Source organism: Leucoraja erinacea, chromosome 9 (genome assembly GCF_028641065.1).
Source record: "Leucoraja erinacea ecotype New England chromosome 9, Leri_hhj_1, whole genome shotgun sequence".
Lineage (NCBI taxonomy): Eukaryota > Metazoa > Chordata > Chondrichthyes > Rajiformes > Rajidae > Leucoraja > Leucoraja erinaceus.
Window position 1 is genome coordinate 19,360,740 of NC_073385.1, and position 25,210 is coordinate 19,385,949.

The 25,210-nt window shown below is 48.0% G+C and overlaps 1 protein-coding gene across 1 annotated transcript in view; it reads right to left on the reverse strand.

Moving 5' to 3' along the window:
- Positions 1 to 25,210, reverse strand: part of brf1b (BRF1 RNA polymerase III transcription initiation factor subunit b) — a 315,095-nt gene that overhangs the window by 47,299 nt on the left and 242,586 nt on the right. Inside the window, exon 12 of the mRNA XM_055640253.1 lies at positions 2,027 to 2,088. Within this exon, the coding sequence (XP_055496228.1) occupies positions 2,027 to 2,088 (62 nt within the window). The remainder of the gene's footprint in view (positions 1 to 2,026; positions 2,089 to 25,210) is intronic.

Sequence of the window (25,210 nt, forward strand, 5' to 3'; positions counted from 1 at the left end):
CTCTGAGGGCAGTGGATGCAGGTTCTCTGGATGCTTTCAAGAGAGAGCTAGATAGGGCTCTTAAAAATAGCGGAGTCAGGGGATATGGGGAGAAGGCAGGAACTGAGTACTGATTGGGGATGATCAGCCATGATCACATTGAATGGCGGTGCTGGCTCGAAGGGCCAAATGGCCTACTCCTGCACCTATTGTCTATTGAGGTACGGTGAAAAGCTTTTGTTGCGTGCTATCCAGTCAGCGGAAAGGCAATACGGGATTACAATCGGGCCATTCGCTGTGTACAGATACAGGATACAGGGAATAACTTGAATAATGTTCAGTGATCATAGTTCAAGTAAGAAATGTTGGTGTAGGAGTTGAGGTTTACAGAGTGTAATGCGTGATTGCAGATCCACGTCTGTGAACAACACACAAACGGGCGCCATCACCATCAACCTGTTCCTGCAACAGTCGTGGTTCCTGCACACACTCAGTGTATAATGATCTGCAGAGCCACATTCAATCCTGGATCCATCACCAGGACATGCATCACCAGGATTCAATCCTGACCTCAGGTGATGTATGTGTGTGGAGTTTGCACATTCTCCATGGGACCGAGTGGGTTTCCTTCGGGTGCTCTGGTTTCGTACCACATCCCAAAACATGCAGGTTTGTAGGTTAATTGGTCTGTAAAATGTCCCCTAGTGTGTGGGGAATGCTGAGAAAGTGGGATAGTATAGAATTAGTGGACTCAGTGGGCCGATCAACCTATTTCCATTCTCTATCTATATATGGCCCTCAGCTACTATCTACCTCATTGAAGACCCTCTGACTATCTTTACTAGACTTTGTCTTGTGTTAAATGTTATTCCCTTTATCATGTATCCGTACACTGTGGACGGCTCGATTGTAGTCGTAAAGGCATTCCGCTGACTGATTAGCACGCAGCGAAAAGCTACACGTTTCAGTTTCACTTTAGTTTATTGTCACGTGAACTGAGGAACAGTGAAAAGCTTATTACACATGGCATTGAACTAAACTAAACATTATAATAATATTGGAAAGGACATATGGAACAAGCTTCCAGGAGGTGGTTGAGGCAGGTGCAATGACAACATTTAAAGGTCACTTGGGCAGGTACATGGAAAGGAAAGGTTTAGAGGGATACTAGACCAAGTGGGCCCCGTTGGGTCCCGTCCCCTCAACGCGTGGTGGCGGCCTGCGGTGTCACGCACACACTAACCACCCCACACACACACTAACCACCCTTTGATATTATATTAATATTATTAATTCGCTCCTTTTACCCCACCCCCTCCCTATCCACTCATGCATAGCCCCCAACTCGCAGGCATGTCTAGAGAGGGAGGGGGGGAGAAGAGAATTAGGGCACACACACAGGGTGGGGACATAGGGGGGGGGGACACAGGGGGGGGGGGGGGGGGGAGGAACATTATTTATTCCCCGCCCTATCCACTCATGCATAGCCCCCAACTCTAGAGAGGGAGAGGGAGGGGAGGAGAGAGGGGGGAGAGAGGGGAGGAAAGGGAGGGGAGGAAGGGGGTGGGGAGAGAAGGGGGGGGGGGGGGGTGGGTGGTCGGCTTGGATGAGTTGGGCTGACGCTGTGTGACTCAAGCCTGTTGCCGTGCTGTCTGACCCAAAGCTGAAGGAAACATAAATGGACCCATCGACTGCTCCAAGGTGAGGTGCAGAGTAAGAGGGCAGAGAGAGAGTGCAGGAAGACTGTGGCCGTTTGTCTGCGATGGACCGTTGTGCAGCTGGTGGAGCTGATAAGCCAGCAATCTGTCCACACCGCCCAGTCCCACGCCACTCTGAGTCAAGTAACAATAAACTATTATATAAAGTTACTTCTCCCAAACGAGAAACTACAAAAAGAAAGGAGAAACCATCAAAAGTGATTACAGCGTTGAAACCAGAGTCTGACAATTCGCTGGTGCAGATGTTATTGTTGAGTCCTTTCCTTTTGTACATGAGGTGATCTACAATCTCATGTTTCCCGGTTATAAAGGCGGCACGGTGAGCTTACCCTATCGATTTCGTGGTCATCAATGCCGTTCAGGTCAAGTTCACCCCTCTGAGGATCGGCTCCTGTGTCGGGAGAGAGAATGAAAGGCGTTTTCACTGCATGTGGTGAGGAGCCCGTGATGCAGCTCACCTCGCTGGCCTGCCTCCACAGCACGATGTGAGCTGGAGAATTCTGTGCAGTTTTGGTCCCCTAATTTGAGGAAGGACATTCTTGCTATTGAGGGAATGCAGCGTAGGTTTACCAGGTTAATTCCTGGGATGGCGGGACTATCATATGCTGAGAGAATGGAGCGGCTGGGCTTGTTCACTCTGGAGTTTAGAAGGATGAGAGGATATCTCATTGAAACATATAATATTGTTATGGGCTTGGACACGCTAGAGGCAGGAAACGTGTTCCCGATGTTGGGGGAGTCCAGAACCAGGGGCCACAGTTTAAGAATAAGGAGTAAGCCATTTAGAACGGAGACTAGGAGGAAACACTTTTTCTCACAGAGAGTGGTGAGTCTGTGGAATTCTCTGCCTCAGGGGGCGGTGGAGGCAGGTTCTCTGGATGCTTTCAAGAGAGAGCTAGATAGGGCTCTTAAAGATATGGGGAGATATGGGGAGAAGGCAGGAACAGGGTACTGATTGGGGATGATCAGCCATGATCACATTGAATGGCGGTGCTGGCTCGAAGGGCCGAATGTCCTACTCCTCCACCTATTGTCTATTGTCTATTATCTATTGTCTATTGGGAATTTTTAAAGCCGCCATTGACAGATTCTGAGGTAGACAAAAATGCTGGAGAAACTCAGCAGGTCAGGCAGCATCCATGGAGCGAAGGAAATAGGTGAGGTTTCGGGTCCATCTGCTGCTCCAAGGTGAGGTGCAGAGAGAGAGAGAGTGCAGGAAGACTGTGGCCGTCTGACTGCAATGGACCGTTGTGCAGCTGGTGAAGGTGATAAGCCAGCAATCTGTCCACACCACCCAGTCCCACGCCACTACCCGAAACGTCACCTATTCCTTCGCTCCATAGATGCTGTCGCACCCGCTGAGTTTCCCCAGGATTTTTGTCTACTTTCGATTCTTCCAGCATTTGCAGTTCCTTCTGAAACATTGACAGATTCTTGATTAGTCGGTGTGTCAGGGGTTAGGGGGCGAAGGCAGGAGAATGGGGCTAAGAGGGAAAGATAGATCAGTCACTGTTGAATGGAGGAGTAGACTTGATGGGCCGAATGACCTTAATTTACTGCTAGAACCGATAAACTGGAGTTCCGGCATCCCCTTTAGAGCTAGAGTTTAGAGCAGCCTCTCTCAACCTTTTTACCCCGCACATTAACACTATCCTACACACACACTAGGGACAATTTTACACTTTACACCAAAGCCAATGAACCTGCAAAACTGTACGTCTTTGGAGTGTGGGAGGAAACAGGAGCACCCGGGAAAAACCCATGCGGTCACGGGGAGAACGTGCAATCTCCGTACAGACAGCACCCGTGGTCGGGATCCAACCCGGGTCTCCGGTGCTGCAAGGCAGCAACTCTACCGCTGCGGCACTGGATTGTGTGAAGAAACCGGAAAACCCGGGGAAAACCCATATGTTGTATGAACCAAATGGTTCCTGTTGTTCCGAAGCTGGTTTTATTTTGAAGGGAAGTGGTGGAGAGAAGGAAGCATTCTCATGTAGTGCAGAGTGTTTCACCCGCGTAATGGTTCTCTCTGATGTGACACCACTTCAGTCAATGGGCTGCAGTGGGGATGCATTTGGAGCAGGTGTAATGCTCCAGATTCTCACTGCAGGCCCTTGTTCTGGGAACAGCACTGAGCGATCACAATGATGAAACACAGCAGAAGCTCATAGGTGATAGGAGCAGAGCTAGGCCATTCGGCCCATCAAGTCTACACCATTCAACATATCTCTCTCCCTACTAACCCCATTCTCCCCATAATCCTTGACACCCGTACTAATCAAGAATCTGTCTATCTCTGCTTTAGAAATATCCACTGACTTGGCCACCACAGCCTTCTGTGGCAAAGAATTCCACAGATTCACCACCCTCTGACTAAAGAAATTCCTTCTCTGCTTCTTCTTAAAGGAACGTCCTTTAATTCTGAGGCTATAGATTAGATTAGATTAGATTAGATTAGATAGCCTTTATTGTCATTCAGACCGAAGTCTGAACGAAATTGCAGCAGTCATACATATAATACAATAAAAACAACAATAAACACATATTAACATCCACCACAGTGAGTCCACCCAGCATCTCCTCACTGTGATGGAGGCAAAAGTCTTAGGTCTGCAGTCCCTTCCCTCCTCGTCTCCCTCTGCGCTGAGGCTGATACCTCTGGTCCTAGACTCTCCCACTAGTGGAAACACTCTATCCAAGTATGTTTGAATGACATAATTAAACTCCAGGCCCAGTGCCGGCAAACGCTCATCATCAGTTAACCCACTCATTCCTGGGAGATTCTTGTAAACCTCCTCTGGATCCTCTCCAGAGCCAGCACATCCTTCCTCAGATATGGGGCCCAAAATTGCTCACAATATTCCAAATGCGGCCTGACCAGCGCTTTATGGAGCCTCAGCCTCATCAAGCCAGCTGCAGGTACAATGGACATCACCTCATTCTCACATCATGAATGGATTAAGGGCCTGTCCCACTTTCACGACCTAATTCACGACCTTTTTTACTCGTGGACATTTTTCATCATGCTAGAAAAACGGCCCAACCCACTTGATGCCACGAGTACCTACGACTAGCATCACGACCTGCTACGACCTACCTACGACCTCCTACGCGTATGAGTCAAGGGCAAACTCGGCAGAGGTTGTGAATTAGGTTGTGAAAGTGGGACAGGCCCTCCGGCATTCTCACCCTGCCGAGGAATGCCTTCAGCAAGAGTAACGCACTGAGCACTTTCAAACCACAGCAAGGCGCAAGGTTATAATAACTCTGAGCTTAAGTTACTGTACAAGCAAAGGCTTGGCCTGCTGATCCAGTGATGTGGATGGGAATCTCACTGTAGCAGCTGCTCATATTTAAATTCAAATCGTTCAATCAGTCTGGAATTAAAAGCCAGACTCAGATTTTCGTAAAATCCTGCCTATCTTTTAACATCCTCCAGGGCAGTGAATTTACCCTCCTCGACACTCTAGTCCATCTGTGATTCCACATCACTAGCAGTGAACTGCTCTCTTAGATAGCTTACACCACCATTGTGCGGCACGGTGGCGCAGTGGTAGAGTCGCTACCTCACAGCGCCAGAGACCCGGGTTCCATCTTGACTGCGGGTGCTGTCTGCACAGAGTTTGTACCCTTTCCCCGTTACCTGCGTGGGTTTTCCCGGGGTGCTCTAGTTTCCTTCCACACTCCAAAGACATGAAGGTTTGCAGGTTAATTGGCTTTGGTTAAAAATTATAAATTGTCACTAGTGTGTAGGATCATCCTAGTGTACGGGGTGATCGCTGGTTGGCACGGACTCGGTGGGCTGAAGGGCCTGTTTACGCGCTGTATCTGGAAACTAAGCTAAACTATGACTGGTAGACAAAAATGCTGGAGAAACTCAGCGGGTGAGGCAGCATCTATGGAGCGAAGGAAAAAGGCGACGCTTCAGGTCGAGATTTTCAATAGACAATAGGTGCAGGAGTAGACCATTCGGCCCTTCGAGCCAGCACCACCCATTCAATGTGATCATGGCTGATCATCCCCAATCAGTACCCCGTTCCTGCCTTCTCCTCATATCCCCTGACTCCACTATTTTTAAGAGCCCTATCTAGCTCTCTCCAGAGAAAACATCCAGAGAACCCGCCTCCACTGCCCTCTGAGGCAGAGAATTCCACAGACTCACCACTCTCTGTGAGAAAAAGTGTTTCCTTGTCTCTGTTCTAAATGGCTTACTCCTTATTCTTAAACTGTGGCCCCCGGTTCTGGACTCCCCCAACGTCGGGAACATGTTTCCTGCCTCTAGCGTGTCCAAACCCTTAACAATATTATATGTTTCAATGAGATGCCCTCTCATCCTGAGGAAGTCTGAGGAAGGACGGTCTCGCCCCGAAACATCGCCTTTTTCCTTCGCTCCGTAGATGCTGCCTCACCCGCTGAGTTACTCCAGCATTTTTGTCTGCCTTCGATTCTCCAGCATCTGCAGTTCCTTCTTAAACTATGACTAATCTGTCAGTCACACAGACGGCTGTAACGGACTTTCTGTAGTGGTGCAGGAAATAACTGAGAGAAAGATATAACTGAGGAAAGATTAACCACAGCCCTCTAGCAAAACTGAATGGCATTATCTAGTCGCTCTGTGTACTTCCCCCCTCTCTCTGCAGATCTAAGTCGCCTCCATTAAAGACTGCCTGGAGCAAAGTATCAGAGCAGCCGGCCTCACCGCGCACGGCAAGTAATCCCCAGCAATGGCACGCCCCGCTCAGGTCACCTTCATAACGTCTCACCTTAAAAAAACAAAACGAATTGCAACCAAAATATTAAACTAACATAGAACCTTGTGAAATGCAAACAAGAGATTGCGGTGAATGGTATAAAACCTCCCCACCATCGAAGGGATCTATCGCAGTCGCTGCCTCAAAAAGGCTGCCAACATCATCAAGGACCCGCACCTTCCTGGCCACACACCCATCTCTCCGCTGCCATCAGGTAGAAGGTACAGGAGCCTGAAGACTGCAACGACCAGGTTCAGGAATAGCTACTTCCCCACAGCCATCAGGCTATTAAACACGACATCAAACAAACTCTGAACTATAACAGCCTATTGCACTTTATCTGATTAATTATGTGTATATGTATGGTCTATGGTATATGGACACATTGAACTGTTCTGTATTATGCTTACAATATTCTGTTGTGCTGCAGAAAGCAAGAATTTCATTGTCCTATCTGGGACACATGACAATAACTTGACTTGAATGTGTGGCAGCAAGTTCCAGGCACCCACCTGTGTAAAAAAAATGTGCCCCGCATATCTCCGTTAATCTTTGCCCCTCCCACCTGCTGAGCCACCGGGATTTCAGGTTGGTTATTGCGAACCGAGCGGAGGTGTTCGGCGAAGCGATCGCCCAGTGGCTCAGCACTTCCCTTCCCATTCCAAATCCAACCTTTCTGTCCTGGGCCCCCTCCATGGTCAGAGTGAGTTCCACCGTAAATTGGAGGAGCAGCACCTCATATTCTGCTTGGGCAGTTTGTACCCCAGCAGTATGAACATTGACTTCTCTAATTTCAGGTAGTCCTTACTGTCTCCTCCCCTTCTCAGCTCTCCCTCTAGCCCTATGGCTCCTCCTCTTCCGTTCTTCTTCCCGCCCCCCCACCTGAGGAGCAACATTTTCACACCGTATATGGAACAAGCTGCCAGAGGACATAGTTGAGGCAGGCAGGTAATATAGCAATATTTAATAGACACATGAAGATAGACACAGAGTGTTGCAGTAACTCAGCGGGTCAGGTAGCATCCATGGAGAAAAAGGATGGGTGATGTTTCGGGTGGGGACCTTTCTTCAGACTGTAAAAGACATTTGGACAGAAACATGGATAGAAAAGGTTAGCGGGATTATGGGCCAAACACAGACATAGGGGACATCTTGTTTGGCACAGACCAGTTGAACCGAAGGGCCTGGCTCCGTGCTGGATTGACTGGATGATGGGCTCTAGCAGGTTGAACATAGGAGGAGGGTGAATCGGGGTAAAGCCTCCAGCTCCTTAAAGGTCGGCTGTAGGAGGCCCCCCCGGGACACAAAGATGGCCGGGCGAGGAGAGGAGAGGGACGTTGGTTCATGGGAACCGCTCCTGTACATCAAGCGTGCGGGCCCACTGCGGGCATTGAATAGCGGCGCCAAAAATGGTTGCGTAGGTTTACAAGGTTAATTCCCGGGATGCCCGGACTGTCATATGCTGAGAGAATGGAGCGGCTGGGCTTGTACACTCTGGAGTTTAGAAGGATGAGAGGGCATCTCATTGAAATATATAAGATTGTTAAGGGCTTGGACACGCTAGAGGCAGGAAACGTGTTCCCGATGATGGGGGAGTCCAGAACCAGGGGCCAGTTATAAGGAATAAGCCATTTAGAACGGAGACGAGGAAACACTTTTTCTCACAGAGAGTGGTGAGTCTGTGGAATTCTCTGCCGCAGAAGGCGGTGGAGGCCGGTTCTCTGGATGCTTTCAAGAGAGAGCTAGATAGGGGTCTTAAAAATAGCGGAGTCAGGGGACATGGGGAGAAGGCAGGAACGGGGTACTGATTGGGGATGATCAGCCATGATCACATTGAATGGCGAAGCTGGCTCGAAAGGCCAATTGGCCTACTCCTGCACCTATTGTCTATAAAAATGTCGGCGCCCGCATGTGTAATATATGCGAATATCACCGTGCAGTTACAGACGTGAGAAGTAACACACCACTGAATTACTGAACATTGCCATCGGGTGTGGAACTGTCCCACTGTACAAGTTTACCCAAGAGCTCTCCCGAGTTAAAAAAAAATCAAACTCGTGGTAAGTACGTAGAATGTACTTTGCGGGTACGTCGGAGCTCGGGATGTCTCCTAGCGGCTCGTAATGCTAACAACAGGTACTCGGGAAACGCAGTAAGCTTGTGAAGACTCGTGAAGATTGAAAAATGTCCACGAGAGCCCCGAGTACCTACGAGCGGCTATTACCGTAAATCTCCGAGTTCGAATCAGGGGAAACTCGGGAGAACTCTTGAATTAGTTCATACAGTGGGACAGCCCCATCACACTCCTCCTCCTGGCGCTTCAGTCTGCACAATTCCCAGTTACATTAAAACGCCAAGACCTCTACACCTGAGCACGAGCCGTGGCTCTCCTGCGGAATTTCACTTTGACTAATTAAGGCAGCTTCTGTTGAAAATAAACACAAAAGCAGGCAGTAATATGTGACTGGGGGTCTGGGCGATAGTCAAGTGATCAGGCAGGAGAGGGGGGTGGAAGATGCTGAGGGTGTTGGCTTTCTGCATCCTTACAAAGGGGTTTGAAAGCTGCCAGTCCCTCTGGCATTTAACATTACAATGGATCTACAGCAGTGAAGCAGGCCGGTGCTTATACTCCACAGGGAATCACTCCAACTTGTTTCATCCCACTTGCAGCAATCCTTTTACCTTGTGATTATCCAGATTCCTCTTCAGCTGATCCATGTTATCTTGCATAAACTCACCACATAGCCTCCTTGAAGTTCCTCGGGGATTCATTATTAACTGCCTTATATTTCTGGCCGTAGTTTTAGATTCACCAAGTGAAAATATCTGCATGACCTAGTTTAGTTTAGTTTAGTTTAGAGATACAGCGTGGAGACAGGCCCACACCGACCCCTGCACATTAACACTGCGCTACACACACTAGGCACAATTTACATTTATGGTAATAGAAGGGGGCGCCGTCCTGTATGGGTATGGCTGCCCAGCCTGCAGCTGTCCGTTTTTTCATCTCTTTTTTAAATTTTTAGTTAGTTGAGTTTTTGTTTTTCGGAGTTCTAGTCTTTTTTATGTGAGGGTGGGGGAACTGCTTTTCAGGGTCCCCACCTGGTCGGAGAGGCAGGGTCGTCGCACTGGAACTCTGGTGAGCTGAGACCGCCGAATAAAAACATCGTGGAGCTGCGGGACTGTGGAGCCGCAAGCCGCGGCGCTGAACTTTACATCGGGAGCCTGGGATCTCTGGCCGAGATCGCCAGTAGTGGAGTTCCATCCAGCGCGGCCTTGTTGGCTTTGGAAGCCGCGGTCTCGAGTAAGAAAGCGGCCGTTCCAGGTGTCCCAAGCCGCTGTGAGGATTCTCCCGACATCGGAGCACCATCATCCGGCGAGAACGGCCTGGAACATCGGGCCTCCGTAAAGGCGACTGCTGAGGCCTCATTAGGCCCGACTATGGGTGGACATGGGGATGGGGACTGGAAATTGTGCCTTCCCTCATAATGGGAACCATTCTGGGGGATGTTTTTTATGTTTAAATTTCTTTATTATTGTCATGTCTGTATTCTTTTTTATGTGCTGCAATGGCAATAAGCATTTCACTACACCAATTGGTGTTTGTGACTAATAAAGAACCTTTGAACCTTAACCAAGCAAATGAATCTACAAACCTGTACGACTTTGGAGTGTGGGAGGAAACTGAAGATCTAGTAGAAAATTTCACTTTTTTCTCCTCGTTTATTATATTATTTACAGTGTACAGTGTTTACATATCGTGTTGTGTTGCTGCACGTAAGAATGTCACTGTTCTATCTGGGACACACGACAATAAATCACTCTTGACATGAAAACCCACGCAGGTCACGGGGAGAACGTACAGACTCCATACAGACAGCACCCGTAGTCAGGATTGAGCCCGGGTATCCGGCGCTGTAAAGGGCTTGCCCCACTTATGCGATTTTTTCGACGACTTGCCGGCACCCGTCATAATCACAGCAGGTCGCCGAAAATTTTCAATGTGTTGAAAATCCAGCGGCAACCAGAAATAGGTACAGCTCTTTGGGCGACTACTCACGACCATACAGGCATCTGCAGTTCCTCATGTCTCCTTGCATGGACTCTGCTCCCAACATTAGGCTGCTGTCTCTTACTTTCACAAGAACTCCCCCTTGCCATGTGAAAAATATTACATCTTACATGGCCCCCTGATAATTGCTCAGCGCTCACCTTAAACCTGTGTTCAATGGTTCTCGATTCCCCTATCATGGGTTAAAGGTTCCTGGCATTCTTTAGGCTTTAGAGATACAGGGCGGAAACAGGACCTTCTGCCCTCCAAGTCCGCGCCAACCAGCGATCACCCGTAAGCTAACACTATTCTATACCCCAGGGACAATTTACAATTAACCTATAAACCTGAAAAAACATTTAAGAAGGAACTGCAGATGCTGGAAAATCCAAGGTAGACAAAAGTTCTGGAGAAACTCAGCAGGTGCGGCAGCATCTATGGAGCGAAGGAAATAGGCATGCTGCCGCACCCGCTGAGTTTCTCCGGCATTTTTGTCTACGGTAGACAAAAAATGCTGGAGAAACTCAGTGGGTGAGGCAGCATCTATGGAGAGAAGGACCCTTTGGGTCTCGATCCGAAACGTTGCCTATTCCTTCTCTACATAGATGCTGCCTCACCCGCTGAGTTTCTCCAGCATTTTTTGTCTACCCTTGATTTTTCCAGCATCTTCAGTTCTTTCTTAAACCTATAAACCTGTACGTCTTTGGAACATTCACCCTATCCATTCCCCTCATGATTTTATATACACCTCCATATCATTCCTCAGCCTTCTGTGCTCCAAGGAATAATGCCCTAGCCCTGCACATCCACTCTCTGCCGGCCAGGCCCTCGATTGCTGGCAACATCCTAGTAAAGCATCTATCATGCAGTCCTTTTCAAAGGTCAAGGTTGTGGTTTAACTGCAGTGATGTGCACAGATTCAATTACAGACGGGCAATTAGCTCTCTGTATTTTATCACCGTCCAGGAAGATCAAAGTCAAACTCAAAGTCAAATGTATTCGTCACATGCACTCGAAGGTGCAGTGAAATGAATTTGCCAGCAGCGATACTTAAAAAGAACACACGATACACAATAGGATTTAACACAAACATCCCCCACAACATTCTTCACTGTGGTGGAAGGCAACAAAGTTCAGCCAGTCCTCCTCCTTTGTTCACCCGTAGTCGGGGCCGTGAACCCTCCGTAGTCGCTGCTACAGACGGCCCGATGTACAGGCCCTCTCGTCGGGATGATCTAAACTCCGACGTCGGGACGGTCAAACACACTCCGCGGCTTGGAGCGCCCGAATCGGCACTTTCCTACCGGAGACCGCGGCTTCAGGATGTTATAGGCTGCGGGCCGGCGGTCGGAGCTCTTCTCCGGCGAGGGATCCCAGACTCCGGATGGTAAGTCCACGCCCCGCCCGCGGCTAGAAGCGCCGCAGACCACAGCCCCATGGTGCCAAAGTCACCAGGCCAGCGACCGGAGCACTCCTTTCTGGTGACCCCCGGCAAGGGCTCGCCCGCTCGGCGATAGAGAAAGTCCACGCTGCGCCTGCTGCTGAAGCTCTGGGCCCGACTCCGGGAAAGGCCGCTCCAATCCATGCTGTTAGGCCGCGAGAGGGGAGACGGAGAAGCGACATGGAAAAAGTTGCCTCTCGGTCGAGGGTGACTGAAGAACGGTTTCTTCCCAAACAAGACACAGTGAGAAACACGACACACCGAGATAGAAGCGTCTGTTATATCCTCAGAACATCCCACAGCTTGTTGGATTGGAATCGATGCATTGGGAACTGCAACCACGACAGCCCACCAGAACTGTGCGATAGATACTTTCCCCATCACGTGCTCCTCTTCCCAAGCTCGCTTGGCATTTGTACATGGAAAGAGTGCAGAGAAGATTTAGGAGGATGTTGCCAGGACTCCAGGGCCTGAGCTATGGGGACACGTTGAGCAGGCTATGACTTTATTCCTCGGAGCGCAGGAGGATAAGGGGTGAAACATAGAAACAGAGAAAATAGGTGCAGGCGTAGGTCATTCGGCCCTTCGAGCCAGCACCGCCATTCAATGTACTCATGGCTGATCATCCCCAATCAGTACCCCGTTCCTGCCATCTCCCCATATCCCCTGACTCTGCTATTTTTAAGAGCCCTATCTAGCTCTCTCATTAAAGTATCCAGAGAACCGGCCTCCACTGCCCTCTGAGGCAGAGAATTCCACAGACTCACCACTCTCTGTGAGAAAAAGTGTTTCCTCGTCTCCGTTCTAAAAAGCTTACTCCTTATTCTTAAACTGTGGCCCCTGGTTCTGGACTCCCCCAACATTGGGAACATGTTTCCTGCCTCTAGCGTGTCTAAACCCTTAACATTCTTAAATGTTTGAATAAGATCCTCTGTCATCCTTCTAAACTCCAGAGTATACAAGCCCAGCCGGGTTAGGGAGAGAGATAGATCAGCCATGATTGAATGGCGGAGTAGACTAGATAGAGCTCTTGAAGATAGCGGAATCAGGGGATATGGGGAGAAGGCAGGAACGGGGTACTAATTGGGGATGATCAGCCATAATCACAGTGAATGGCGGTGCTAGTTCGAAGGGCCGAATGGCCTACTCCTGCACCTATTGTCTATTGTCTAGATGGGCCGATTTGCCTAATTCTGCTGCGATCACAATGACCTTTTTACCTAAAGCAGGAAGTGGATTATAAATGGTAACCCTATCTTGAGGTAACAAGAACGTTGCTGTTTGCCTGGGGGAGAGTAAGTGACATAATTTGCAGCCTCTGTCTGTGATACACTGCTCAGATTGCCATGGACAAATGCTCTCCATTATTCTGCACTGTCTTTACGTTGCAGCATGTGTATGATGTAAGTGGCATCGTGAGAGCAGATATAATAGCATCCTGTGATGGCGACCTTGGGCTCAGGGATAAAACCAAGGCGTCTGCATTGAAGAGCAGTGATATCTGCGATTGGCCTCAGTGTCTGCACTGACAGGGCACCCAGCTGTGGGGACTGCATCCACCTTTCTCTCTGCCACCATGCCCTTGTGCCGTATAATGCTAGCTGTTGGTAGGCAGTGTGCAGCCATCTTCCTGCTCATCCTCATCCTGCTTCGGCAACACCATGCTGGCGACCGGCACTGAGAACAGCGGCACGGTAGCGCAGCGGTCGAGTCGCTGCCTCACAGCGCCAGAGACTCGCATACCATCCTGACTACGGGTGCTGTCTACGGAGTTTGCACGTTCTCCCCATGAACGCGTGGGTTTTCTACGGGTGCTCAGGTTTTCTCCCACACTCCAAAGACGTGCAGGATTGTAGGTTAATTGGCTTCTGTTAAAATTGTCCCCAGGGTGTAGGACACGAACTAGTGAGAATGGCTGATCACTGGTCGGCGCGGACTCGGTGAGCCGAAGGGCCTGTTTCCACACTGCATCACAAACTAAACTAAACTTTTAAAAGACACTTGGAAAATGAATTAAAGAAATTTCCTTGATTATAGTATAATAATTGGGAAAAAAATGATACTAAAATTTTGAAAAAATCCAACCACCCCCCACAATTAAAATGTGGATTATGGAAATGTCTGAGACCTTACACTTGGAAAGAAATAGTCTTGTCTTAATTGACAAGTCAGAACTATTTGCGAGAATATGGTCTCCATTTATTGATTTTCTAAAAAGGTAAATTGGTTCAACACGGAAGCCGGACTGAAATTTGAATCCAGGACTGGATGAATAATTACACCTTATAATCTACCGACCTATCTCCAAAATTGTCCTATTGATAATCTCCTTTGTTTTTTCCCTCCCCTCTCTATTAGTTTATAGTTTCCATTTTTTTTCCCTCTCTTATTTCTTTTTCTCTGTATAGCTATCTTTCAAAAAAAATAAAATAAAAAATAGAAGCTTTGTATATATGTAATTGGTAAGCAAACTGTGTTTTGCTATTATATGTATATGCTTCTAATAAAAATATTAGTTAACAAAAGACACTTGGATAGGAAAGGTTTCGAGGGGGTGGGCTGGATACAGGACTAACATCTTGGTTGGCATGGATGAGTAATGACAAAGACCCTGTTTCCATGCTGCATGACTATGAATCAATGCCTCTTCAAGTATCTATTTAGATGTCTCATAAACATAGTGATTACATTTAACAGCGTGTTTCTTTTAACTGGGAAGGAATAAAACAGGTAACTAACACAACACACATTAAAATGTCACCAGTGACAGCTGAACGGGGGAGAGGAAGGCAGGGGGTGGGGAAAGGGATAGACAAGTTGGGGTGGGATGTAAACGCACTGTGTACAGGACAGTAGAAGGTGGACATAAATGCTGGAGAAACTCAGCGGGTGAGGCAGCATCTATGGAGCGAAGGAAAAAGGCGACGGGTCGAGACTGTCAATAGACAATAGACAATAGGTGCAGGAGTAGACGATTTGGCCCATCGAGCCAGCACCACCATTCAATGTGATCATGGCTGATCATCCCCAATCAGTACCCCGTTCCTGCCTTCTCCCCATATCCCCTGACTACGCTATTTTTAAGAGCCCTATCTAGATCTCTCTTGAAAGCATCCAGAAAACCCGCCTCCACTGCCCTCTGAGGCAGAGAATTCCACACTCACCACTCCCTGTGAGAAAAAGTGTTTCCTCATCTCTATTCTAAATGGCTTACTCCTTATTCTTAAACTGTGGTCCCCTGGTTCTGGACGCCCCCAACATCGGGAACATCAGTCTGAAGAAGGGTCTCGACCCAAAACGTCACCTATTCCTTCGCTCCATAGATGCTGCCTCACCCTCTGAGTTTCTCCAGCATTTTTGTCGGAGACGAGGAAACACTTTTTCTCACAGAGAGTGGTGGGTCTGTGGAATTCTCTGCCTCAGAGGGCGGTGGAGACAGGTTCTCTGGATGCTTTCAAGAGAGAGCTAGATATGGTGCAATGGTTCAGCTGTGCTTTATTGTCACACGTGCAAAGTGTAAACGCACAGAGACATTCTTCACCGACCAATTGAACCACTGGTTGCCCCACATCTGGCCTTACAGAGGCTAAAAGTACCTCATTGGAGGTAAATAATTTGGGATGCTGTTTGTGTGGAGTTTGCGCGTTTTCCCAACGTCCACGTGGGTTTCCTCCTAGTGCTCTGGTTTCCTCGCACCAGACCTGCTGTGTTTGCAGGTTAATTGGCCCTGTGTAGATTGCCCCTAGTGTATAGGGAGTGGACGAGGAGGTGGGATAACATAGTGTGGATGGGTGATCAACTGCGGGCCGAATGGCCTGTTCCTGTACTGTACTGTTCTATGTTCCATGCTCTCACCGGGCCACAGCTAGGGAGTTAAATGGCAATACGTGATTTAGGGCATGTGGTTTTACCAAGTGATATAAGATGCAACCATACTTGAGAATGTTGCTTTGACATCAGCGCAGATGAAGTAAATAAGCTGGTGCCCTGTGTCATTATAAATGCATGCATGAACTCGACTCGCCCGCACTGTCAGCAGTCCCCACCTCTGATCACGGCAGGCAGCCAGTTAGACAATAAACAATATAGACAATAGACAATAGGAATAGGCCATTCGGCCCTTTGAGCCAGCACCGCCATTCAATGTGATCATGGCTGATCATCCACAATCAGTACCCCGTTCCTGCCTTCTCCCCATATCCCCTGACTCCGCTGTCTTTAAATGCCCTATCTAGCTCTCTCTTGCAAGTATCCAGAGAACCAGCCTCCACCGCCCTTTGAGGCATAGAATTCCACAGACTCATAACTCTCTGTGAGAAAGACTGTTACAACGACTTACAAACGGACAGGAAAAACGCAAGGCAATCACAATCATAATCTTCCATAATGCTTCAATTCTTGAGAGAGGTCTCAGCATTGATTGAAGTCCCAGGATCAAAGTTATTAAAGTCCCTGTCAAGGAATTCTGATACACATTCGCTGGGAGGAAGCAGCTTATGAAAAGGAAAAACGAGTAATGGGACTAGACAATTGCTTCCCTGCAGCTCTCAATGACTAGACTGACCGTGAATACTGTGGCTAGATGGGGAGCAGACAATACAAAGCTGGGGACTGAAGAAACATCAGCCATTCCTTCTCTCCAGAGATGCTGCCTGTCCCGCTGAGTTACTCCAGCTTTTTGTGTCTGTCTGTTAGTTGTGTGTCGTTGGGATGTGGCAGGAAACCACAGCGTCTTATGGAAGGTCACAATGTCACAGGGAGAACGAGCAAACTCCACACAGACTGTGCCGGAGGTCAGGATCAAACCCGGTGCGCCACAGGTGTCAACTGATTCACCCCGTCTCCTAGAGGGAGGAAAGCTGCTGCCCTCTCCTCACATGTCCCGACAGACTGCAGGCATTGCAGGGATAGGGTCATCATCTTGAGACAAGGGGTTGGAAATAAATGCAGCTTTATCCCCAATGCTTTCATTCTGAGAAGGAATAGAAGTTCACCCATTCACTGAAACGGATAACCAATTAATCAACTTCTTGTCCACGCTCTACCCAAGTGTGTCATTTAGAACATCTAGGCATTTAAGCATCCCTTTAGAATGGAGACGAGGAAACACTTTTTCTCCCAGAAAGTTGTGAGCCTGTGGAATTCTCTGACTGGTGGAGGCCGGTTCTCTGGATACTTTCAAGAGAGAGGCTCTTAAAGATAGCGGAGTCAGGGGGTAAGGGGAGAAGGCAGGAACGGGGGTACTGATTGTGGATGATCAGCCATGATCACATTGAATGGCGGTGCTGGCTCAAAGGGCCGAATGGCCTACTCCCGCACCTATTGTCTATTGTCATCCACTCCCACTGTAAAGCGTACCCACTCCTCCCTGCCGGCCTCCACCCACCACTTGAAGCATCGACAAGACTTCCCGTTCTCTTTCACACAGCACATACAAAGCCCCACTGTCCACAAGCCCTGCAGGCAATCAGGTGCTTTTTTGACAATCATTCTGGAGAGATGCCGGCGACAAAAATGCAGAGAGGCGTGGAAATCAGATAGCCCAACGAGACGGCAGCTTGTTTACTCTGCACTCCAGTCACTTCATCCTTTCTTTCCCTGCATTCACTGGTCCAACCGGCTCCTGGTTGATAAGCTCACTTCTGCTTTGATCAGTGACCCTCTCTGTTTGACTGTAATCACGTCGAGTCTTTTTTGCTGACTGTGACAATAAACTAGACTAACTACGCAGGAAGGAACTGCAGATGCCGGTTTAAACCGAAGATAGACTCAAAATGCTGGTGTAAGCAGCATCTGCGGTGAGAAGGAACGGGTGGCGTTTCGGGTCGAGACCCTTCTTCACACAGTCTTGATCTGAAACGTCACCCATTCATTCTCTCCAGAGATGCTGCCTGACCTGCTGAGTTACTGCAACATTTTGTGTCTATCTTCGGTGTAAACCGGCATCTGCAGTTCTTTCCTACACAAGCCTTTCACTGTACCTCAGTGCACGTAACAATAATACATTCAGCTAAATTAAATGAGACTAAATTAAATTAACCTTCACAATTCTTGAGAGGAAGTTGTAACGATCACCCGTTCACACTTGATTCATGTTATCCCAGTTTCTCAACCACTCCCTGCACAATCTTTACAGCGGCCAATTAACTTACAATCCAACACGTCTTTAGGATGAGGCTGGAATCCAGAGCTCCTGGAGGAAACCCACGCAGCCACTGGGAGAAAGTGCAAACTCCACACGCAGACAGCACCCGAGGCCAGGATCGAACATGGGTCTCTGGCACTGTCAGGCAGCAGCTCTACCCGCTGCGCCACCGTGTCGCACTAATGTTCAGTGCATGTTTCTCATCCCTTTCCTTAGTCAAGTCAAGTCAAGAGAGTTTATTGTCATGTGTCCCAGAGAGGACAATGAAATTCTTGCTTGCTGCAGCACAACAGAATATTGTTGGTATAAATACAGAACAGATCAGTGTGTCTATATAGCATATATCTTACATATACACATAAATAAACAGATAAAGTGCAATGGGCTATTAATGTTCAGAGTTTTGTTTGAGTTGAGTTTAATAGCCCGATGGCTGAGGGGAAGAAGCTGTTCCTGAACCGGGATGTTGCAGATTTCAGGCTCCAGTACCTTCTACCCGATGGCAGCAGAGAGATGAGTGTGCGGCCAGGATGGTGTGGGTCTTTGATGATGCTGGCTGCCTTTTTGAGGCAGCCACTGCGATAGATCCCTTCGATGGTGGGGAGGTCAGAGCCGATGATGGACTGGGCAGTGGTCACAACTTTCTGCATTCTTTTCCGCTCCTGGACGTTCAAGTTGTCGAACCAGGCCACGATGCAGCCAGTCAGAATGCTCTCTACTGTGCACCTGTAGAAGTACGAGAGTGTCCTCCTTGACATACCGACTCTCCGTAATCTTCTCAGGAAGTAGAAGCTTACATTCACTGGTCCAATCCAAAGGTCAGAGCGGAGCAAGATGGTCCACTCCTGCGAAATCCAATGGATTGACGTGTAGTACGCACCGGAGCATAACTTCCGCCATTTCAGTAAACCCGACCCGACTTCAGTTATGCCTCTCGCTGCATTGCGGGGAACAGTTTATGTGTTTTTAAATGTTTTTTTTTTTTAATTTTAATTTTCTTTTTAAACGGCACATACCTTATACAGGGAGGAACTGCAGATGCTGGTTTAAACCGAAGACAGACACAAAAGGCTGGAGTAAATCAGCAGATCAGGCAGCATCTCTGGAGAGGACTAGGTGATATTTCGGGTCGACCTTTTCGATAGTTGCCATGACCCGTTTGATGTCATCCTGCGCCCTGCTCCTGGTCTCGGCCCGCACCGATCTGCCGGACATGCTGTGTGTGTGTGTGTGTGTGTGTGTGTGTGTGTGTGTGTGTTTGTTTGGCAGAGTCTGAGGGGAGAAGCGCCAGCACCAAGAGCAAGAGAACGCGCAGACACACGGAAGAAAGCAACAATCCTAGAGCGGCATAGGTGACATTTTGGGTCGAGACCCTTCTTCAGACTGACAGTCAAGGGAAAGGGAACTGGGAGATATAGGCATATCTTCCATTCATTTGTCCTTAGTACCGTCCATATCCATTCCGTTCTATGAGCGTTGCTTTCGTCCGTATGTCCGCGCGTTCGCTCGTTCATGGTGCCGGCGCTTCTCCCCTCAGACTCTGGCAAACAAACACACACACACACACACACAGCATGTCCGGCAGATTAGTGCGGGCCCAGACCAGGAGCAGGGCCATGGCAGCTATCAAAAAAGTACGGAAATGGTAAGGGGGAAATTAAAAAAATATTTCTGAAGGAAGTAGATGTTTATCAAAAAAAAGGGGTGCCGGTGTCGGAGGGAGGGAGGGGAGGGGGGGGGAGGATGGTTTGAGATCCTCTTTCCCCTGACTCAGTCTGAAGACAGGTCTCGACCCGAAATGTCACCTATTCCTTTTGTCCAGAAATGCTGCCCTACCCGCCGCATTTTGTGTCTATCCTTTAATCTCTCAGCTTGATATAGCAGAATCTTCCTGAATTAGCTTGATGCTGGTTACGGAAATGGCGCTGAAGATTACCCATGACCCTACTACGGCCTTTTAACGGAGTGGACCATCTTGCTCCGCTATAAGATCTTTGGTCCAATCTCCTCTTGATTATTTAGTAACCTGCTGCTTTAATCAGTAGCTGTGAAAGAGTGTCTTTAACCCTTGCAACACCTGCAGAGAAATGTCTTCCATTCTAACTTCTACATTGAACTTGAACTTACACCCTTCAGCCACTGGGAACAGTCTCACTGACTCAGTGTCAAAGGTTTAAATATTCAAAACAAGATGCAACATGCTGGAGTAACTCAGCGGGTTAGCCAGCATCTCTAGGGAACATGGATCCATAACGTATCGGGTCGGAAACTCTTCTCCAGTCACAAGGACCCTTCTTTCAGTCCCTGTCTGACGAAACAATAAAACGGGGATGGCGGCTCAACCGTGGCTAACGAGGGAAATCAAGGGTAGTGTTACATCCAAGGAAGAGGCATATAAATTGGCCAGAGGAAGCAGCAAACCGGAGGACTGGGAGAAATTTAGAACTCAACAGAGGAGGATAAAGGGGTTAATTAAGAGGGCGGGGAAGAGCATGAAAGAAAGCTTGCGGGGAATATAACAGACTTTAAAAGCTTCTTTAGATATGTAAAAAGGAAAAGATTAGTGAAGACAAATGTAGGTCCCTTACAGTCAGAGACAAGTACATTTATAATGGAAAAAAAAGAAATGGCAGAACAGTTAAACAAGTACCTTGGTTCTGTCTTCACTAAGGAAGATACAAACAATCTCCCAGAAATACTAGGGGACCGAGGATCCATATTAGTCAGGAAATGATAGGAAAACTGTTGGGACTGAAGGCAGATAAATCCCCAGGGCCTGATGGTCTGCATCCCAAAGTACTCAAGGAGGTGGCTCTAGAAATCGTGGATGCATTGGTGATCAACTGATCATTTTCCAATGTTCTATAGATTCTGGATCAGTTCCGATGGATTGGAGGGTAACCAATGTAACTCCACTTTTTAAGAAAGGAGGGAGAGAGAAAGCAGGGAATTAAAGACCAGTTAGCCTTACATCGGTAGTGGGGAAGCTGCTGGAGTCGATTATTAAAGATGTTATAGCAGCGCATTTGGAAAGCAGTGACAGGATTGGTCAAAATGTGACCTTACAATTTGAAGAAGGGTCTCAACGTGAAACGTCACCCATTCCTTCTCTCCAGAGATGCTGCCTGACCCGCTGAGTTACTCTAGCATTTTGTGTCTACAGGATGGGTCAAAGTCAGCATGGATTTATGAAGGGGAAATCATGCTTGATTTGGACTTTCAAAAAGCCTTTGACAAGCACCCACACAGGAGATTAGTGTGCAAAATTAGAGCACGTGGTATTGGGGGTAGAGTATTGACATGGATAGAGAACTGGCTGGTAGACAGGAAATAGGAATTAACGGGTCCTTTTCAGAATGGCAGGCAGTAACTAGTGGGGTGCCGCAAGGCTCAGTGCTGGGACTCGTTATTTACTATATATGTTAATGATTTAGATGAGGGAATTAAATGTGACATCTCCAAGTTTGCGGATGATACAAAGCTGGGTGGGAGTGTGCTCTGTGATGAGGATGCTATGAGGCTGCAAGGTGACTTGGATAGGTTGGGTGAGTGGGCAGATGCATGGCAGATGCAGTATAATGTGAATAAAAGTGAGGTTATCCACTTTGGTGGCAAGAACAGGAAGGAAGATTATTATCTGAATGGTGTCAGATTAGTAAAAGGGGAGGTGCAACGAGAACTGGGTGTACTTGTACATCAGTCAATGAAAGTAAGCATGCAGGAACAGCAGGCAGTGAAGAAAGCTAATGGCATGTTGGCCTTCATTCTGAGAGGATTTGAGTTGAAGAGCAAGGAGGTCCTACTGCAGTTGTACAGGGCCCTGGTGAGACTGCACCTGGAGTATTGTGTGCAGTTTTGGTCCCCTAATTTGAGCAAGGACATTATTGCTATTGAGGGAGTGCAGCGTAGGTTCACCAGGTTAATTCCCGGGATGGCGGGACTGCCATACTATGAAAGAATGGGTAGACTGGGCTTATATTCACTGGAATTTAGAAGGATAGAAACATAGAAAAAAAGAAAGAAAATAGGTGCAGGAGTAGGCCATTCGGCCCTTCGAGCCTGCACCGCCATTCCATATGATCATGGCTGATCATCCAACTCAGTATCCTGTACCTGCCTTCTCTCCATACCCCCCCGATCCCTTTAGCCACAAGGGCCACATCTAACTCTCTCTTAAATATAGCCAATGAACTGGCCTCAACTACCTTCTGCGGGAGAGAATTCCAGAGATTCACCACTCTCTGTGTGAACAAAGTTTTCCTCATCTCGGTCCAAAAAGATTTCCCCATTATCCTTAAACTATGAAGGGCCGAATGGCCTACTCCTGCACCAATTTTTCTATGTTTATAATAAATATTCAGTTATTTCTTTACATTTTCTAACAGTATCCTTGTGAATCACTGTTTGATCTGAAATATTATCAGAATGTTCATGCTTGATTGATCGATTGAAAGATACAGCTCAGTAACAGGTTCTTCAGCCCACAGAGTGTATGCCGACCTTTCCATCACCGGTTTACACTAGTTCTATGTTATCCCACTTTCACATCCACTCCCTACACACTAGGAGCCATTCACCTACTAGCCCGCACATATATGGAACGTGGGAGGAAACCGGAGCACCCGGAGGAAACCGGAGCACCCGGAGAAAACCCACGCGGTTACAGGGAGAACGTACAAACTCCACACACAGACAGCACCCGAGGTCAGGATCGATCCCGGGTCTCTGGCATTGTGAGGCAGCAGCTCTACCTGCTGCACCACTGTGCCTGAGGTCCTGAGGCTTTGTTTATCATAACCAGCGCGGTCTGTGGACTTCGGGAGCCGCGGTCTACGGGGTGGAAGCGGCCGTTCCAGACATTCCAAGCAGCTGAAGTGTGTTCACCCGACGCCGGAGCTCCATTATCCGGCGGGAGGGTCTGTAACAACGGGCCGTCGTTGCAGCGACTGCAGGGGCCTCAATAGGCCCCGATCACGGGGTGAACAAGAGGAAGTGGACTGGACTTTGTTGCCTTCCCTCACTGTGGGAACCATTATGGGGAGATGTTTTTATGTTTAATGTTAAATTCTTTAATGTTGTGTCTTATTTTTATTGGAGTGCTGGTTTGGCTCAGCCACCAAGCACGACACCTGGAGGCTGCAGCGAATCGTCCAATCAGCAGAGAAGATTATTGGCTGCAACCTTCCCTCCATTGATGAACCTTCCCTCCACTGCAAGGGCCAGGAAGCGAGCGGGCAAGATCATCTCTGACCCCTCTCACCCTGGCCACAAACTCTTTTAATCACTTCCCTCTGGAAGGCGACTCCGGACTGTCAAAGCTGCCACACCCAGACATAAAAACAGTTTTTATCCACGAGTAGTTGCTCTACTCAACAACCAAAAATCTGTAGCCTCCCTTTGATCTGGTATTTTGTTGGTTCAAATGCTTGATCAATGGTGTTTTAGCATTAATGTTTTATTATTATTAATATTTAGTGTTTTGTGAGTCATTCGTAACTGTCACTGTATGTCATGTTGTTACTTGTGGGCGGACCACCAAGGCAAATTCCTTGTATCTGAATACTTGGCCAATAAACTTACTTACTTACTTACTTACAAATGGCAACTCAAATTGGTGTACGTGACAATAAATGTCCTTTGTCCTTTGTCCAGTCGGCCATGGTGGAGCTGGCGACAGGAGGGAAGACAGCCAGGCTGTGCAGTGTGCGAGCATGGGTAGGTGTTGGATAGAATGAGACATTGGCAATTAACTTGCCCCTCTCTCTCTCTCTCTCTCTCTCCCTTCCTCCCACTCACATTCAGACACAGCACCAGATGACAAGACAAGAAAGAGCCGCACACTCGAGGCGGTGAGTGGGCCCGAGACTAATTGCCAGTGAAGCAGGTTGGTGTGGTGTAGTGTGTGGGAGGCTCTCACTCGTGCTTGGGACCAGTCAACAATTCCAAACGGCAGTGGAATCTTTGGGAACTTCTCATTCATTTGTACCTGACTCCGGCCCCCGCATTGAGTGCAAAACAACGGCTGATAAAACAGAAATATTTGGATAAGAATGTACTAGACACGATTAGTAAGTGGGCAGATGACCAGAAGGTGGGTGGTGAAGATGGTTGTCAAATATTACAGCAGGATCTTCAGCATCATCAGCTGGGCGTGGGATGAGGAATGGTTCATGGTGTTGTCAGCATGGGATGTCAAACCAGGGCATCCTTCAAATCTGAGCTTCCTAGCTTTAGATTATTTTACATAAACATCACAAAGTTTCTTGGCCCAATTTTTGTAGCAGGATAAGTTAGAAGGAAAAAATATTTGTTGAGTGGAGCTCACTTTGAACGTTGGCAGGCCAAGACATTAATTATTGTCATTAGAAGTGCCCACTGCTACAATCCCTACAGTTGGAGACAGGAACTATCTGAATGCACACTGTGTTCCTCTGGCTCACATGGTGTGGTTGCAGTGATGATAATGCCGTCAGCATTGGCCATCACATCGCTGGGAAACCGACCGCAATTTTACTGCATTCACACGCAGTTCAAACACAGAGTGCTGGTGTAACTCAGCGGCTCTGAGTCACACCGCACGGAAACAGGCCCTTCAGCACAATACCTCCATCACGACCAAGATGCAAGATCAAGATTCAAGAGAGTTTATTGTCATGTGTCCCATATAGGACAATGAAATTCTTGCTTTGCTTCAGCACAACAGAATATAGAAGGCATAAATACAGAACAGATCAGTGTGTCCATATACCATTGTATAAATATATACACACATCAATAAATAAAACAGATAAAGTGCAAATAAACAGATTATGGGCTATTTTACTTCGGAGTCACGTGAGTGACTACGTGAAGAACCCCGCCCGGACGCATGCGTGTCATATCACTACACGCATTGCAACGAGTCACAGCAGGGGGAACGATGTTCCCCTTAGCGGCAAAATTGAAAGCCAGGAACAGCAGGTAAGGAGACTCTGCGTTCCAGAATTGAAAGTCGGGAACAGCAGGTAAGGAGACTCTGCGTTCCTTCCACTTACCTTACAGGTGGAGACATGGACCAGATCCACGAAGGCTGCGGGAAAGCTGGCGGGGGAGAACCGCGGAGTTGCGGGCAGCCAGCAGCAGCAG